Below are 17629 nucleotides of genomic sequence, written 5' to 3' on the forward strand. Positions count from 1 at the left end.
GATGGCCGGCCCGGCCCCGCCGCCTCATGAGGCCGCGCCGAGCGGGGCCGGAGCGGGAGCGGGGCCGGAGCGGGAGCGGCGCCTCAGCCCCGGCCGGCGGCGGCCGCGGCCTCTGCGCCTGCGCGGCGGGACTGCCCCGGACGGACTTCCTGGGACCGGGGAACATTTCCTGCCCCGGGAACGGGCCATTTCCTGACCCTGAGCGGGGCTGTTCCTGCCCCGGGAACGGGCCTTTCTGTGCCCCGGGAACGGGCCATTTCCTGACCCTGAGCGCGGCTGTTCCCGCCCCAGGAACGGGCCTTTTCCCGATCCAGGAACGGGCCTTTCCCGACCCGGGAACGGGCCTTTCCCGACACAGGAATGGGCCATTCTTGCCCCATGAACGGGCCTTTTCCTGCTCCATGAGTGGGTCTTTCCTGACCTGGGAACAGGCCTTTTCCTGCCTCTTGAACGGGAATTTTCCTGCCCCGTGAATGGCCCGTCCCGGGGGGTTTTCCAGGGATCAGACCCTTCCCACTGTGTGGGTTCGTTCAGCCCTGCAATGCCCCAGCACTGCGTGTCTGCAGCTGCCGGAGCTCAGAGCGCTGCGGGATCCCGGTGTCTGCAAAGAATGGGATTCTTCACCGCCTTTGCAACGCTCCAGTAACGACACACTCAAGAGGGACATTTAATCATGTCAGAGCTGCACAAGCCTGGGTGCTCACTGGAGTTCCAAAAATCAAGCACACCAACTATTGAAACTTTATTATTTATACATTTTAGCAAACAGAGGAACTAGTGTTCATTGGCTACCATAGTTACATAGTTACATAGTTTTCTTATTAATTAGTATTCTGTCTTCTGTTCGTTAATGATTTGCTTCTCACAGTAATTAGTCTGCATGCCTGACCTTCTCTTCCTTTGGGTCAGGGGGTTTCTTGGCTTGGTGGTTGTGATCTGCCCCTGCTGGAATCACCTTTGAGCAGCTGGAGCTGATTTCAGCCCAGTTGCTGAGTTGGGTTTATCAGTTTCTTCCTTACCTTAGGAGTCCTGCCAGATGTCTCTGTGACCTGTAAATTCTGCATTCCTTGTGCCCACTGTCAGAGGTACATCCTTCTTCCCAAGCTCAGTTAGACTCCCCCTTGGCCTGGGATCACTGGAGCATGTCCAGCCCTAAACCTTAATGAGGCAATTCTACCAGCAAGTAATTTGTTTTTCTAACACCTGCACAGCACTTAGAGCTTGTTTGTTGGCTGCTGTTTCATGGATTAAATCTCCCTTCTTGTTGATTAGGCTGGAATGTGTACAAGGATCAAACATCAAAGAACATCCTTTCTTAAGAAAATTTTTACGTATTCCACATTTTGCAAGTATTTCAAAGTATTCAAGTCTGCATCTTCTCACTAAACTCCCTCGTTTCGTGGCAAACCAGGGGCCTCTTGGGCTCCAGCAAGTCCAGTCCCTATTCCTGCAACAACAGAACACGGAGCCATCCCCTGGAGTGCCGAGGTTACAGTCTCATCCTCAGGCCCTGAGCAACACTATCAATAGCCTGGGGTTTCTGACCTCCTGTGGGAAGGGGGTGGAAGCCAGAGCAGGAGATGACCCGGTATCAGCAGGGGCAGTGAGCTGAACTCAAGGAACCTCCTGCAGCTGCTCTGTGATCACACTACAGACCGAGGGTGTTTCTCTGCCGGCACTTCCAAAACCTCTGTGCTATTCCCACTCCCACAGCTCTGGGTGCCCACCGTGGAACTGAACATCAGTCCTGCAGAGAACCATCTACCTGCTCCACTGACAACATCACCCTCTTTTGGAGAGTCTGTCAAGGTCACCTTCCAGCAGCTTCTCTGCATTCCTGCACTTCAGTAGAGACCTTGGAAATACATCATCTTCCAAAGGGTAAAATCAGGCCCTGGGCTCCAGTCCCAGCAGTGGAAGTCTCTGCTGCTGGGAGTATGATGGCCAGAGAGCCTCAGGAATGGTCAGACTGGGAAGTTTCCTTAACAGTTTGGTGATCCAGATGGGACCCTGGGCCACCACGTCCAGAGCCTCCCGTCTCCAAACATCCAACTGCCTGCACTGGGTAGATTCCCCTGGGAACTTTGGAACAGAGAGGAGCAAAAGGGTCACCATTAAAATCCCCTGAGCAGATTCTGTATAAATGATTAGGGTAGATTTGAGCCTCTCCTCGTGCAGATTGGGTGAAATCATTGGCAGTGTGTTGAGAATGGACCTGCATGAGGAGCACATGCAGGGGATGTGGTGCCCCCAAAGCAGGAGGGCTCCCAGGGGGAGCAGCAGGAGCACCAGCCCAAGCTGAGGGTGCTGGGCTGCCCCCTCAAACCCACCCCCCACACCGGGGATCCCCCAGTGGGGGTTTATAAACTGTCCCCACCCAAGGGACAGTGCCCCGGGCCCCCCACCCCATCCAGCCAGGCCCTGTGGAGGGAAAGAGGCACCTGAGGAGCATAGGAGTCTGGGGCAGGAAGTACAGAAACAAATTCTTTATTCATTTTTCAAAGCTCAGCAACCTGACACAAGGCACTGGAACCCACCCCCCGCCCGAGCAGCTCTGGCAGCCCCTGTGCTGGGCACGGACCTTTCCCTGTCCTGAGCAGAGGCCTCGGGAGAACTGGATAAAGCTCTGCCTCCTCTCCCAACAAAAGTCAGGAATGTGTCTCCACTGGCAGCCCAAGGAGTGAGAGAGAAAATTACTTTATTGAAGGCCACAGAGGCATCTCCTATTCCAGCCAGCAGCAGCCTATTTCAGAGGAAGATGAGTGATGGAATTGGGTGCAGCCACCTCAGTGTTTCAGCTGTGACATTCCAGCCTCAGTCTGATCCTTCAGAACAGGATTATTCACCAGCAGTAAAAAATAAGTTGCTAAGCCAAAGAAGAATCCCATCTTTGTAGTAAAACAGCGAGCGCTCAGGTGAACAGGCAGGTGTGGAGGGCCTGGGGAAAATGGCTCTGCCAGAGGTTGGTGTGGAAACCCAGGAGAGACCCAGGCACAAACACCTCCATGATCCTGTGACATGGGGCTGGCATGTGGGGGAGAGTGGGGGGATGTCCCAGGGACACTGGGGAGCTGCCCCAGGGAGATTTGGGGAGCAGCCCTAAGGAGACCTGGGGATGTGTCCCAGGGACATCTGGGGAGCAGCCCCAGGGAGATTTGGAGAGAGCTGCCCCAGGGAGGTCTGAGGAGCTGCCCCAGCACCAGGCCATGAGGTGGGATTTTGGGGACAAGTCATTCCCTAAAAGGCACCATTCCAATGGTATCACTTTATCCAGAGGAGGGTTTGTAACATAACCATTATTATTTATACTCCCATGAGTGAAGAAGGCAGACCAAGAACATGGGGCTGCTCTAACCAGGGCAGCAAGAGGCTTTTCTGATGTCACCAGTGACATCTTCCCCATGAACAGATCTCTAGGCAACATATACATACCCTGCAGCCAGGCTGTTAATGCTCCACACTAACAGAGGGCCAGTTAAGATGTAAACATGCTTGTATTTTAGATATTCGGGTTCTTTGTGTCCTAATTATCTCAAAAAACTGAAGCAAGCCTGTGTTCTGCACTCTCCAGGTACTGATGGGTTAGATTTTCCCTGGGCAGCCTCTCACACTCTGCATCCAGGTTTGCTTCAGTTGACATGTGTTGCTGGTGAACACAACAGCAAAAGGGCATCTGGTCAGGAAACAATTTAACTTTTATATCTTTGGTTACAGCATTCTGTTTAAGCTGGGCTTTACCAGCCCAATGAGTAGGTAAATTTTATGCCAAGCATAAAAGCAGATTGGCCATGGTCAACTAGAATGGCCATTATCAACCAGAGCATGAACTAACCTAAGGCAAAAATCAGAGCAATTAACAAGGTATTTGGGAAAAAAATTATATGAGAGAAATAATTAATGGGCTGGATGACCTTAAAGATCTTTTCCAACCTAAACAATTCTATGATCAGCTGCTTCCCCTCACCCAGACAGTCCCCTAGGCCTCCTTTAATCCTCCCCACCACAGAGTCTGAGCAGAACTTTCCTGTAGTCTCCTGAGCAATCTCCCTAGAGAGAGCAGAAAAAAGGAACACAATTAATTTTACAGCTCCATACAAGGCTGGACTCCTTCCAGCACACACGATTGGTCGCAGGGTTTGAATCCTCTTCGACAATTTAATAACCAAGAACATTCAGGGACGTTTTCAGTACATAAATGTAAAGTCTCCTTAATTCCACTCCCTCTAAAACACCCCAGAGGTGCTGAGAGGGGACCTCTCTCCTGTGTTTCTGACACTGCAGGCTCACCTTGATGAAGGAGTGGAGGGATTTCCCATACATGGCCAGGAACTCCCTGCGGATGTAGAGCATGTCCACCTCGGCGCGGGACACCATCACCCGGATCAGTGTGCTGTCATCTGTGCCCAGGCCCTGGGAAACACAACCACAGCTGCAGCTGCAAAGCGTTTGGGGCAGGGCACTGACAGACACAAAGGTTTGATCACTTGGCTTTCTGCAGGATCTGTTCCTAATTAGAGCATTTTTGGATTAAGGCAGTGATCCACTACGAGCTCTGGCCTTCCTGAGGGAAAGGAGGTCCATAGAAAAGCTCAGACTTCTTTTTCCCCCCCAGTTAACACAAAGTTTCTCTTTCTTTAATGATTGCTGTCGTGCTACTGATTCAAGCATGGAAAGGTGTGTGGGGGAAAATACCAATCTCCCAGCAAAAGCTCTTTACCTTCATGGATTTGTACAATCTTTCAGCAAAATACGCAGGTTTATTCCGCATGCACTTCACTGGAAGGGAGACAAGAACAAGAGAAGTAAGGCAAATAAACACTGAAGGACAAGGTCTTCCAAACCCTTCCAGCACCTTCTCAGTGCAGGTGTTTATTCTGTAAAGATGCAAGTCAGCAAGCACAGTGCAGACATCCAGAGTCAGTGACCTGCTGTCACTTGATGTCTCCATGCCCAGTGCGCAGTAATAAAATATTTTTAAGGCTTTAAAGCTTCCTGACAGCAAATGTCAGCTCCCAAAGCATCTCTTAGGAAAGAAATATAAAGCACAGAGCTTTCTCCCCAGGTTTTATCTGCAAAGATTAAAAGACTGTGGCTTGCAAAAAAGACAGTATCTGCCTCCTGAAGCTGTGTAAACAGCCAGGGCAAGAGGCAGGCTCTTTAATTATTTAATCAGTTTGCAGACAAAGTTTAAAAGCAGAGAACTCACCCACAGCTAACAAAGCATCCTCGAGGTCTCCTGACATCTCGGATTTGATGCTCTCTGTGATGTCCTTATTAGCAATCCCTCTGTACACATCAAAAACTAGGAGGGAGAGTCAGGGGTAAAAAGAGCCAGTGAGCTGCTGCAGGGCACAGAGAGTAAACCCCGGGGATCACTTTGCAAGATCAAGCTCCTCATGCTCTGTGTGAACATTGCACCATTATCGTGACATTGTAAGTTAAATCAGGGCTGCCCCTCAGAAATAATTCATTTTAATTAGCAGCTGTCTTGCTAATTGCCCTAGCACTGCTGCAAGGCTTTTCTAGTTAATGAAGGCAGTGTCCATGCCTGGCTCTGCCCCATGGGAGTCACTCTTCATTATCTCAAATTTACAGGTTGGAGCAAGTTGCAGGGATGCTTTTCTCAACTCCCTTTTTGTCTCAGGAGAGACTAAAGCAGTCTAAAAGAATTGAATGGAATTGGCCCTGATGATACCTGTGGTTTTAGGAAAGGCTCAAAATCAGTTACTGAACAAGTACAAAGCTCCTACAAAAGTACTGTCCTCACACAAGGCATAGAGTCCAGGACATCACAGGGGTCCTACCTCTCAGCAGGTGGCACCTGTTCCGTGTGCAGAGGATGGACATGAACTGCACCTCATCTGTTCCCCATCTCTTCTCCCCAGCTTCATACAGGGACTTGAAGACATTAGGAACAGACAAAATGAGGCTAATTGAGAAGACCACGGGTACATAATGTGATTTTCACTCCATGGAATCATTGGCTTGGAAAGGCCCTGTGAGATCACTGAGTCCAACCATTCCCCCAGCACTGCCAAGGCCACCACTGACCCACGTCGCCCATGCACGTGGCTGTTAAATTCCCACAGGATGGACAACCCATTTTTCCTAATATCCCATCTAGTCTCCACCTGGGGCTGCTGTCCAGCACAGCTTCAGGCTTACTCATCTCCCTTCAAAAAACCCGAGGTCCCGAAAAAGCAGAGCTCCCCCCCAGCTCACACAGACAAACCCGACAGCTCCTGCAAGGCAGCACATTGCTACACACCTGAGCATCCTGTTGAGCAAGGGCCTCATCCACAAATGTTCCCTCATCTCTGTTACCCTGGGGAAAGACAAGGAGGAAAAGCTCATTTCACCAGAGCAACTCATAGAAGCAAGACCTGCAAATTCTCCATTAAAACCAGTCACTGGAGATGCATAATGGGATTGTTAATATTGAATGATGGGTTACAAATACAGCAAAACATGGCTTAGATGTGATTTGTTCTTGATTTTGAGATGAGCAACCATCCACTTTAATGGGGTCATTTAGAAAGAGCACATGGCATTAATGCCCAGAGTGAGGCTCCTCTCTCTGCAGAAGCTGCTGTGAAATGCCAATGAGGTGAAATGCAAGAGAATCACAGAATCATGGAATCAACTGGGTTGGAAAAGACCTCTGAGATAATTTAGTCCAACTCTTGACCCAACCCCACCTTGTCCCCCCCACCATGGCACTGATGCCACATCCAGGCTCTGCTTAAACCCCTCCAGGGACGGGGACTCCACCCCCTCCCTGGGCAGCCCATTCCAAGGGCTGATCCCTCTCTCTGGGAAGAACTTCTCCCCCATGGCCAACCTAAACCTGCCCTGGGGCAGCTCCAGGCTGTGCCCTCTTGTCCTACTGCTGGTTCCTGGCAGCAGAGCCCGACCCCCCCGGCTCCCCCCTCCTGGCAGGGAGCTGCAGAGAGTGAGAAGGTCTCCCCTGAGCCTCCTCCTCTCCAGGCTGAGCCCCCCCAGCTCCCTCAGCCTCTCCTCACAGCACTTGTGCTCCAGTCCCTTCCCCAGCCTCGTTGCCCTTCTCTGCACCTGCTCCAGCCCCTCAACATCCTTCCCAAACTGAGGGCCCAGAGCTGGGCACAGCACTCCAGGGGTGGCCTCCCCAGTGCCCAGGGCAGGGGCACAATCCCTGCCCTGCTCCTGCTGCCACACTATTCCTGAGCCAGGCCAGGCTCCATTGGCCTCTTGCCCCCCTGGGCCCCCCTGGCTCATGTTCAGCTGCTGTCAGTCAGTCCCCCCAGGTCCCTTTCTGACCCCCCACTCTGGCCCAGCCCGTGGAGCTGCCGGGGGTTGTTGTGGCCAAAGGGCAGGACCCAGCCCTTGGCCTTGGTGAACCTCATCCCCTTGGAATCAGCCCATGGATCCAGCCTGTCCAGGTCCCTCTGCAGAGCCCTCCTGCCCTCCAGCAGATCCACACTCTCCCCCAACTTGTCATCTGTGAATTTGCTGCTGGTGGATTCGCAGTGCAGTGACAGCCTGAACCCTCAGCCCCTCAGCAGAGCCCCTCAGCAGAGGTTCCCCCCGTCTGCCCCCGCCGGACTCACCGTGGCGAGGGACACGAGGACCCTGCGGAACATGGAGGATGTGTCGGACACGATGTCGTCCTCCAGGCTGGAGCCGTACTCTGGCAGGGCACACACAGGGCACAGCTGTGAGGAGCAGATCCAGCCCTGCAGGGCTTGTCCACAGCATGTGCCAGCTCTAAGCTGGGTGAGGTGTAACTGTGCTCAGGGCCCTGTACACCACAGACTATGGAATGGTTTGGGGTGGAAAAGCCCTTTAAGGTCATCGAGTCCAACCTCTCCCCTGGCACTGCCAAGGCCACCACTGACCATGTCCCCAAGTGCCACATCCACAGGGCTGTTCAATCCCTCCAGGGATGGGGACTCACCACTGCCCTGGGCAGCTGTGCCGGGGCTGGACAGCCCTTTCCAGGAAGGAACGTTCCCAATGTCCAACCTGACCCTCTCCTGGCACAGCTTGAGGCCGTTCCCTCTCCTCCTGTCCCTTGTTCCCTGGGAGCAGAGCCCGACCCCCCCCAGCTCCCCCCTCCTGTCAGGGGGTTGCAGAGCCAGAAGGTCCCCCCTGAGCCTCCTTTTCTCCAGGCTGAGCCCCCCCCAGCTCCCTCAGCCCCTCCTGCTGCTCCAGCCCCTTCCCAGCTCTGTTCCCTTCCCTGAACACCTCCAGCCCCTCAGTGTCTCTCTTGTCCTGAGGAATCCAAAACTGACCCCAGGACTGGAGGTGCCTCAGCAGTGCCAGCACAGGGGGATGGTCACTGCCCTGGTCCTGCTGCCACACCAGGGCTGGTACAAGCCAGGATTACCCTTGGCCTTCCTGGCTTTCATCACAGCATTCCATATGGAGTGGCACAGGGCAATGTTAAGAAGCATAGCCAGGATGTAACTGGCAGAAGATCCACCCAGGGACAGATGTCCAGCTGACAGACCCAACCACCCCACCCTGCTTTACTTACACCCACTCCATTTCTGGGTGAAATTCTAGTCCTTGAGGCTGGCAGACCCTTCTCCTTCCTCTCCACCCCCCTGCACACCCCCAGTGCCCAGTCAGTGTGACTGCAGAGTGCTCCACATACGGAGTTTGTAGTTCTCGTTGATGTGCCGAATCTCCCCGTTTGTGCGAGAAGCCAGGATTTCAATCAGGCAGCCTTCATCTGTTCCTGCTCCCTGGGGAGTGGCAAAGACAAGATCCAAGACTATGACAACTGTTTGGATGGGCAACTATGACTTTTTGTTTGTTATGTTTAAGTTAATAATAAGAAATTAATAATAAATGTACAATTATGCCATATCATACAGAATTGACCACAACTTAAGCAACACAAAAGAAGATTTCCAAACCTTTAGAGCCCTCCTCAGCTCATGCACGTCGTACATGATGGCTGGAGTCATCAAACCAACAATCACCTTTTCAAAATTCCCACTCAGCTCAGACTTCAAGTCATTAATCAAATCCTAGAAGACAGAGAGAGAGGAAAGGAGGTGAGAGAAGACACAGCTTTTGAGAACAGGAAGAACTTGTTCACAATTTTCTTCATCCTCCAGCCCTCCTTGGATAAACAGTTACTCAGAAGTGAACAAGACCAAAATAAACCTGGCCAAGGAAAGCTTGTGCTGATCACACTGCCATGGAGACTGGGATGTTGTTCACATTTCACCCCAGTGACACAACCCAAAAAATGTCTGCAACTTCCAATTCAAGCTGCAGTCACTGGTCTCTGAAGAACACCTACCCTGCCAATAGTGCTTTTATAGGTGATCAGAACTTGCTGGCGTTGGGAAACGTTCAGTTTGGTCAAGGTCTCAATGATGGCATCTTCATCTGTGCCTGGAGAAACCAATGGAAACCAGTCAAGCTGCTTGTTCAAGAAGCAGCCCCGTGCTCTGGTCGTGTCCAGGCTGTGCCATTACCCACACAGCCCTCACACCCCAGCACACCAGCTGGCTCTCAGCTGGGCAGCAGTGCCTCAGCACAGCCCCAGCAGGGCAGGACCACCCCACAGGGGAGGGAAAACAAGAGCCTCACTATGGCCAAGACTTGGATTCCCAGTGGGGTTCAAGTCACTCAGTTCCTTCCAGTGCCCTCTCACAGGGCAGTGGGGGGATTCCAAGGGCTGGATTTCCCCTCTAACAAACACCATAAAAACATTCCCGATCTCCAGGGGCATGAAGGAGGGTTTGACAGTGGAGGGAAAGCAACTTACCAAGCCCCTTCATGGCCTTCCTTAGTGCCTGTGCCTCTTGCTCAGCACTGAAGCTCGAGACTCCCTTGATTGTTGCCTAAACCCACAGGAGAGGAGTTATGAAAGGCAGACACAAAGTCATACGTACACAGAGGTGAACTAAAAACAAAGAATATTCAAAAGATGCAAACACAGTGACAGTGTAAAGTCCACTCACCAAACATGAGTGATTTTATACCAGTGTTCCATCCTAAACAGAAATGGTTTATTCTAGAGGGATATCCCAGCCACATAAGAAATAAGCCACAGGGACACAGAAAGGAGAAAATATCTTAATGTGGATGCCCCTGGAGTATCTGGTTTCCAGTCAAAGAATGGCACACAGCCTAACACCTCTGTTCATCCAGCTTCTTCCCAGCAGTTTTCCATGTAAATCATAGAAGAAATGTTCCCATCAAAGCCCTATTCCTGAATTCTCCAAGAGCAGCCAAGGACCATCATTCTGTTAAATAAACGCACCTGGAAGTGCAGTGTTTTACCCAAAATGGAGATTCACAAATAGCTTCCTCCTGCCTCCTGTCCAGTGCCATTTCTGGGGGAATACACTGTCTCTTACAAAGCTCTCATGTTCCCAGGAAAACCCTCAGCAAAACATCACTTAACATTCACATGGGTCGGGCTTTCTGAAACAGGGACAGGGAAGTGTTCCCTCATCCCTGGAAGTGTTCCCCCATCCCTGGAAGTGTTCAAGGCCAGGTTGGGGCTTGGAGCAACCTGCTCTAGTGGAAGGTGTCCCTGTCCATGGCAGCAGGGTGGAACTGGATTCAACCTGGAAAGAATAAATCCAGGAAGTTCATCTAGAGAAATTCCTGCTCTTTGAACTACCTGATATCCGACTGGTTTTCCATTAACTCCCCAAACGGAAAAGCCTGTATGTGTGGGTCATTATTTAGTATGAGGAAGCAGAGAGAGGTGATAAATTCCCCCCCATGAAGGGACAGACAGTGACAGCATTCTTCCTGCTGGGTCCTTATCTGAGCTCCACTGCCCACGTGTATGTGGTGGGAGCAAAGGCCTGGCACAGGGTGGCACAGCAAACACACACACTCACCATCCTGCTGGGGTCTGGTCAATCTGGTATTGTCCGTGTCCCAGGCACTCAGACAGCTGCAATAAAAAACACAAGGAGTGTTAGTTTTCCAGCAAATAATTAATAGAATACACCTACCCTTGCAGGTTAATGGGGCTGGTGAAGTAACCCTCTAATTCTTTGAGGACTAAAAGCAGCGCTGAAGTGAACACCCCGAGCAGCCTCCTTTGCAGCCCCGCTCTGCACTGAGCAAAGGCTGGATCAGGACAGCACAGGGCCAGGGCCAGGCTGGAAGGGACCTGCTGGGCAGACAGGTGATTAGCACTGGTAATTTAATAGGATTCTTTACTACTGCCACATTTGTGACAGCCTGCCTGAGGCTACAAGGAGAAGCAGACAGTGTCACCCTGGGAGCAAAGAGAACAGGCTGGATTCCCATGTCCTCCAAAACACACGGGTCTCACCTTGGCGGGTGAGAGCCTGAGGGTGAAGAAGGGTGAGGGTGAAGAAAGGTGAGGGTGCCCACACAGCCCTAAAAGCCTTCATGGATCCTGCCTGGGAGGCAGAGACAACGTCGTGGTGTAGATGAGCACACAAAGGAAAACCTCACTCGAGCACTGGGGCAGGAGAATTACTTCCCCTCTTTATATTTTAATGAAACATTTTGTATTCAACATCTCAGTTTGGTGCAGTGTGTTCTTCCTCGTAGGGCTGCAGTTTTAGCTGGCAAAACCACCTCAAAACCACCAAAGATTAATTGCTGTCTGGCCACGGTTCTTATTTCTGCTCATAATTTTGTTTTCATGTGTACAGCCCATACATCGACACACCCAAATTATTTTCCCATATCCCTGATCATCTGACAGGATGTCAAGCACTAGGACAAGGTTCACCTCCCTGCAACTCAAGTTATCCCAGCATCACAGGAGAGGAGTTAGGAAAGGCAGGCAATACATACACACAGAGGAGTGGAATTAAGTAAAAAATAAGAGATGCAAACACAGGGACAGCAAGTAAAGGCCACCCACCAGCCCTGGGTGGTTTTACTCCAGGGTGGAGTGAGGTCTCACACTAAAGCCCTGGAGCAGAGGTGCCAGCAGTGGATGACATCTCCTCCTGGTGCTCAGTAGCTGCTCTCCATGAGCCCAGGCAGTTGTGCAAGAGCAGGAGTGTGTTTGCTCATGCTCCACATGGCTCCTGCACATCTGGGATGCGCAGGCAGTGCTGTGCTGGCCAGTTAACTCACAGGGTGACACTTGCCAGGGATCTTACTCAGGGGCACTCCCCAGTGTTCCCCAGGTCATCTCTACGTCACTACACTCTGTGCAATCAGGCAACATATGGAAATTATTAATGTTGAGTTTGCTTTCTTTCATCTGGTCATAAATTTCAGTGTTCAGATTATGACCTAGGCCTCAGAAAAGTCATGTTTGCTCTTCTCTAATCTTTCACAGAAGCAAAAAGCCAATTTTATTTGCTTTTGTCAGATACTAAATAGAGGCTTCAGGTTTCACTGATGTTTTTATGATGCAGTTCTACCATCCAGCTGCTTTGCACACAGCAGCAGGAACATCAGACAGGCTGGTTCAGCAAGTCAATTAAAGGGCAAAAGAAAGGTCAGAAACAAGGGAAAGGGGGTGGGAGGCAGAGAAATTCTGAGTGCAAGTGAACTGGCAGAAAGGAGCCAGACCACGAGGAGAGGCTGCATGGACTGGACTGGGGGCAAATGCTCTCACAATATCCATTTATAGCAGAAATATCACATTGACTATTGACTGCAAGATTCTGATTTCTTCATCCAGTGAACATCACTGAGAGTCTAAAGAGCAGAGCACTGCAAAAGGCAGCACTGCAAACCCCACTGCTCAAGCTGCAGATGCTGGTTTGTTCTTGAAGTATTTCTGTGAATGAGCCACTGAAGTTGCAAGGGGGGGGGAGCTCAGCAGTCCAGCACTGGCCCCTGCCCCTGTGACCCTTTCAGAGCCAAAGGCATCTGCACAGACTGCTCAGGCCGAGGCTTTAGGTGAATAAAACCCTCCTAAGCCACTCCTTGGTTAGCAGAGAGAGAAAGGAATTGCTCAGCAGATTTGCCAGCGCTCAGCAGCTTAACACAATTCCTGGCCTGCAGCTCCATCAGGGAAAACCAGCTTCAGGATAGGAGCAACACTTCACTCCATGGTTTGAAGAATTAAACTATGCATGCAGAGGGTCAGCCAGCCAGTCCTATGGTGCCCTTATGTTATTTGCTTCACTCCAGCATAAAGGCCTGACACAGTAAACCTGGCTTAGAACAGGCTCAAAACACTGTGCCCAGAAGACAGAGTGCAAGCATCCATCCCATTACTCAATTTTTTTCCATGGATGATCTTTTCCTGGCAGGCAGTTATAAGTCCATATCAATATCCTCTAAAAGCTGAATCCAGAATAAAGTTAATTTATCAGAAAATTGCTGAGACTATCCCATGTTCTGAAAATCAAGCCTAGGCTTGCTCTGAACCAGGTTTTCCTGACTCTGCTCAGAGCACACCCAGGTACCAGCAAGCAAAGCTCCCAACAGCTCAACAGGATATAAACACGGGGTATTCTCCCCAGTTTGAGCTCACAGCGTGTTGCCAGTCCCACAGCTCGGCTCTGGAGTGAAAGCCGCTGCTTTGTCACCCATTCCCGTGGAGGCCAACGCTGGACTCGTCTGACGAGTTCTCCCGTTCCGGGCACGTTCACCCAAACACCACCCACACCCTGCTCGGCTTTTCCACTGCCCCGGCACTGCCGCCGATGTGCTGGATGTGCTCCAGGGGTGTCCCGGGCAGCTCCCGGCTCTGATCCCGGCCCCATCTGCAGCTCAGGAGGGGATCTCCCTTCTGCCCCGAGCCAGCCGAAACATCCCCGCGCCTCCCACACCACGACCATTAGCTGGCCGCTGCCCGCAAAACGAGCAAGAAGATAACGTTTGTGGCCTTGTACTCCTCATTTAGCCCGTCGCCCACCCCTGCCGTGCCCCCGCCCTCCAGCATCCATCGGGGAGGACGTGCCAGCCCGGGCACGGCAGGAGGAACCCACCCCTGAGCTCCCCGTGTCCGGGAAGGGTCAGGAACCTTCCCCCTCCCCACAACCCGTCGGTCCCGAGCCCGGGCCGAGCGCCGGGGCTGCCCCAGCGCCCTGGCACGGAGGGCACGGCCCGGGGGTGGCTCTGTGGCCGCTGCGCTCCGGGCACAGCGCGGGCACCGTCCCGGCCCCGCCGGCCGGGGGACACCCCCGGTCCGCTGGGGGACACCCCCGGTCCGCTGGGGGACACCCCCGGTCCGCCGGGGGACACCCCCGGTCCGCTGGGGGACACCCCCGGTTCGCTGGGGGACACCCCCGGTCCGCTGGGGGACACCCCCGGTTCGCTGGGGGACACCCCCGGTCCGCTGGGGGACACCCCCGGTTCGCCGGGGGACACCCCCGGTCCGCTGGCACTCACCCGCCGTCCCAGCCCGTGCCCCGGCGCGGATGGGGAGAGCTCTGGGGCTGCCCCGGGTGGCGAAGTCCCCGCCCTGGAGCGGGGTGGGACCCGCACGGCAGTGACGGGGAGCGATCCAGCCCTCGCTGCCCTTCCCGAGCAGTGGGCTGTAAACCAGGGCAGGGGAGGTTCCCCGGGGAGCCTCACTCCAGGCAGGAGCTGCACTTTTGGGGTTACTCGGAGGACTGACAGGCTGGAATGGCTTCCACGCTCCCCGGCATTCCCTGTAAAAGCCTCGGGAACAGAGAGGGGCTGTGGCTGCAGCCTCTGATCCCTCATTCTGTGCTGTCCGGAGCAGGGCACACCCGAGGGGGGAGCGAGGGGGACGACGGTGTGGAGCACACGGGCAGAGCAGCCTCGAGCAAGAAGTCGTGTTCCTCCCGCGTGTTGTTTTTCTTACCTGTGTCGTGTCTCCTTTGCTCCCACTGCACCTCTCGGGGTCTGCAGCATCATTCCCCCTTGTCTAAGAGCTCTGTGTCACAAACGGCCACGATTTCTGTAGGAATGACTATCTGCGTAAAGATTATTAATTTTGCCCTGATATGTGGCACTGCCCTGAAGTCAAAACCCTTAAGGCAAAGGGACTTCAGTCTTACCCCGATGTGACCCTGCCAGGGTCAGCCATGGTCATGCTTATGGGGCTGACAGAGGGAAATCAGCCTTGAATAATACATAGCTTGTCTTCAAGTGTTTATCCTCAGGGATTTTGGTCTCCTCTGATGCCAAAAGTACCATTACTAAAATGGGTAAATCAGCCCTCTCAGGTTCTTTTTTCCAGCTCATAGGACAGCTCTATCTCACCCCTGTGCCTCTTTGTACATGTTCTTTTGCTGGAAGGGACCTAAATTTAGCAGCTGGGATGCAGCTGTGTGGTTTATTTATTACAGCTCAGCCTCCCAGAACTGCCCCGTGGAGCCCAGCACCAGGGGGACATGGACCAGGGTGACAGCAAAAGCAGGTTCAAGCCTCCAGCCCTCTCTTTTTCCACTGCAGAGCCTCTTTCCTTGCAAAATCTGGCACTTTCCCCTGAGCAGGATTCAGGGGGATGGTACATATTGCCAACTGTCGCTAAGGAGAAACTTCTCTTTCCTACGTCTACGAAAGTTTCCATTCTCATCCCTTCCTCTCACGTCAGCATTCCCTGCTCTGGGCCTGTTTTAATCCACCAGCAGAACTGCTGTGTTTCTCCATCTTATGTTGCCTGGGATATTTTTAGCCTGTGTATTTTAAAAAGCTTCATCCTTCTGTTTGCTTCCCAGCCTCTTCAGCCTCGAGGACTGGAAGGCTCTGACACTGCAGTCATTGGTATGTGCAAGAGTACTTTTTTAAGACCATGAGTTGTTAATTTTCTTTGCAAGTTATTTATCCTTTAAGTATTATACCAATCCTGCCATTCATCATTTGTATAATTTAACCTTTTCTTTCCCCCTGGGAGAGGAGGAATATTTGCTGATACATAGTGTTTGTGTGGATGTTTTTGGCCACCCAGAATCAGTCATGTAAGTGTAGTCCATTCAGAAGCCTGATCCTGATGCAACACACAGCTGAGTTCCCTGTAATCTTGGCTGGTTGTGGATGCTGGCTCTGGAGCCATCTGATTCAGACAGTCACAATTATTTGGACCAGAAAGGAAAACAAAAGTACAAAAGCTTCTGAGCGTGCTGAGAGTTGGCTGAGATTCTCTGGAAGGTGGATGGAAGGACAGGGATTTAGGGAACCCTGTTGTACCTTGCTACAGGAGCTGTTCCCTTTAGGAAGGCAAAGGGTTGTTGCTCAGATGTATTTTCCTACCTGAGGCTCAGATGACAAAGCTTTGTCTCTCCAGGAGCCCTTTGTGTGGAGTCTGCTCAGCTTTCCATGTGTTTTCATCTCTGAAAGGATGGAGAGGCTGTGGTTATCCTTCAGTGTCTCCAGCTGAAGACACTGGTTATCCTTCAGTGTCTCCAGCTGTCTCCAGCAAAGGACAAGCCCACAGTTCCTCTCAGTGCAGTGACAGAGCACATTGCTTTTCTGTTCATGGATATTTCCTGTTTGCCCCTCTGTAATAAAGCTCTCAAAGCCCCAGACTCTACGTGGTTACACACCTGCTCTCTGTTCCCACTCCATCCTGCTGTTCTCCCCTCTGCAAAACACCTAATAAAAATTAAAGGTCACAGAAAGGCAGGGCAGTGTGTATTTTGTAAATAAATTGAGCTCAAGCAGCAGCCCATCAGGAAGGGGGTGTTTATCCAAAGTCCCACAATGACAACAGAGCTGAGCCTCTTGAAAATGGCAGCATTTGTTTTTGCCCAAAGGACTTGGCCTTTAAATTTGCACCTCAGAGAGCAGAGGAGCCTTGTGCTGGAAGGAGAGGTTTTCAGTGTGTCCTATGATTACCAAGTACCTGCCTTTAGCTTTAGAGGAACAGCCTCACCTCACTCACTGAGCTCCAAGTCCTGGCACTAATGAAGTCATTCACCAAGTGGGGGCCAGAATTTGGGCCTGTGGGGATCAAGCAGGCACTTTTAGGAGGTCATAAGGAAGGTGCTTGTTTTTATACAGGAGCACCAGCAGTTTGCAAGCAGCAGCCCCTACAATGGGGCTATTTAAGGGTTGCACAAGCGCTGTGGGAGCTGTGTTGGATGCTGCAGCTCAGGCAGTGCTGTCTCCATAGCAGCAGCACCCGAGGGTGGGGTGGAGGCTGAAAAGCAGCCTTGCTTTTCTAAAGCACTGACTTTCGTGTGGTGGTAAGAGGGTAAAGAATTCTCACGTTGTGTATGAATATCATAATAACCCCAAAGTGAATCCCAGCTGTTAGGGCTCACTGCAGAGGTGCAGGGGCACTTCTGACCCTTAGAGCAAGGGTGTCTCCAGTTCAGCACCATGTAAAGTGAAACATCCATTTCCACAAGTCAGACGGAGAAGCAGAGGTGTTTTGGGGAAGACCTTAGGAAGAGCCAGCCTGAAGCTTTTGTTCTATGATTGGAGCAAAGCCCTTTTAACATAAGAGAGAAGGGAGATGAAACACACTCCCAGAAGTAGGTAAGCAGTGCTTATGTGAGGTGGGAAGACCGAACTATTCCAGTTCATGTAAGAAATGAAAGTTCTTAGCTCTTCATTACTCACCACAACCATTAGAAACAGTGTTTTTACAGTCAGTATTACCAGGGGAATGTGCAGCACTCCCCCCTTCAGCAATCCAGGCAGATTTAGAGCCCTTAGCACAGCCTACCAGCACTGCTGTGCCACTCAAGGGCTCTCTGGGTAGATTACATAAACATACATGTCACACAAGGCCAGGAAGGGACTGGGGAGC

At 52.0% G+C, this 17629-nt stretch overlaps 2 protein-coding genes across 3 annotated transcripts in view; both read right to left on the reverse strand.

The window, feature by feature from the left end:
- Positions 1 to 369, reverse strand: part of GMCL1 (germ cell-less, spermatogenesis associated 1) — a 22727-nt gene extending 22358 nt beyond the window's left edge. Inside the window, exon 1 of the mRNA XM_027669027.1 lies at positions 266 to 369. Coding sequence (XP_027524828.1) covers positions 266 to 369 — 104 coding nt within the window. The remainder of the gene's footprint in view (positions 1 to 265) is intronic.
- A 2762-nt stretch (positions 370 to 3131) lies between these two features.
- On the reverse strand, positions 3132 to 14566 carry ANXA4 (annexin A4). Of its 2 annotated transcripts, XM_027669023.1 has the most exons (14): positions 14296 to 14566; positions 10854 to 10909; positions 9960 to 10244; positions 9764 to 9839; positions 9293 to 9387; positions 8901 to 9014; positions 8636 to 8726; positions 7587 to 7666; positions 6269 to 6325; positions 5805 to 5898; positions 5207 to 5302; positions 4718 to 4776; positions 4288 to 4410; positions 3132 to 4047 (listed from the first exon to the last, which is right to left on the reverse strand). In XM_027669023.1, exons 4-14 carry the CDS (start codon positions 9774 to 9776, stop codon positions 3988 to 3990), a joined length of 882 nt encoding a protein of 293 aa, XP_027524824.1. In that variant the 5' UTR covers positions 9777 to 9839; positions 9960 to 10244; positions 10854 to 10909; positions 14296 to 14566; the 3' UTR covers positions 3132 to 3987. The 2 variants fall into 2 exon arrangements, with proteins under 2 accessions (XP_027524824.1, XP_027524823.1); XM_027669022.1 differs by lacking the exon at positions 9960 to 10244 and having other exon boundaries at positions 3678 to 4047.
- Positions 14567 to 17629: the final 3063 nt, after the last annotated feature.

Source organism: Corapipo altera, unplaced genomic scaffold (genome assembly GCF_003945725.1).
Source record: "Corapipo altera isolate COAL_440 unplaced genomic scaffold, ASM394572v1 61016, whole genome shotgun sequence".
Classification (NCBI taxonomy): Eukaryota; Metazoa; Chordata; class Aves; order Passeriformes; family Pipridae; genus Corapipo; species Corapipo altera.

Excerpts from the sequence above, each read along its gene's own strand:
- ANXA4 (XM_027669022.1), bottom strand. Across the intron at positions 4,777-5,206 it reads GGATGCTTTGTTAGCTGTGG|TGAAGTGCATGCGGAATAAA; the intron begins GTGAGTTCTCTG and ends TCTCCCTTCCAG. Across the intron at positions 4,411-4,717 it reads GATTGTACAAATCCATGAAG|GGCCTGGGCACAGATGACAG; the intron begins GTAAAGAGCTTT and ends TGTGTTTCCCAG.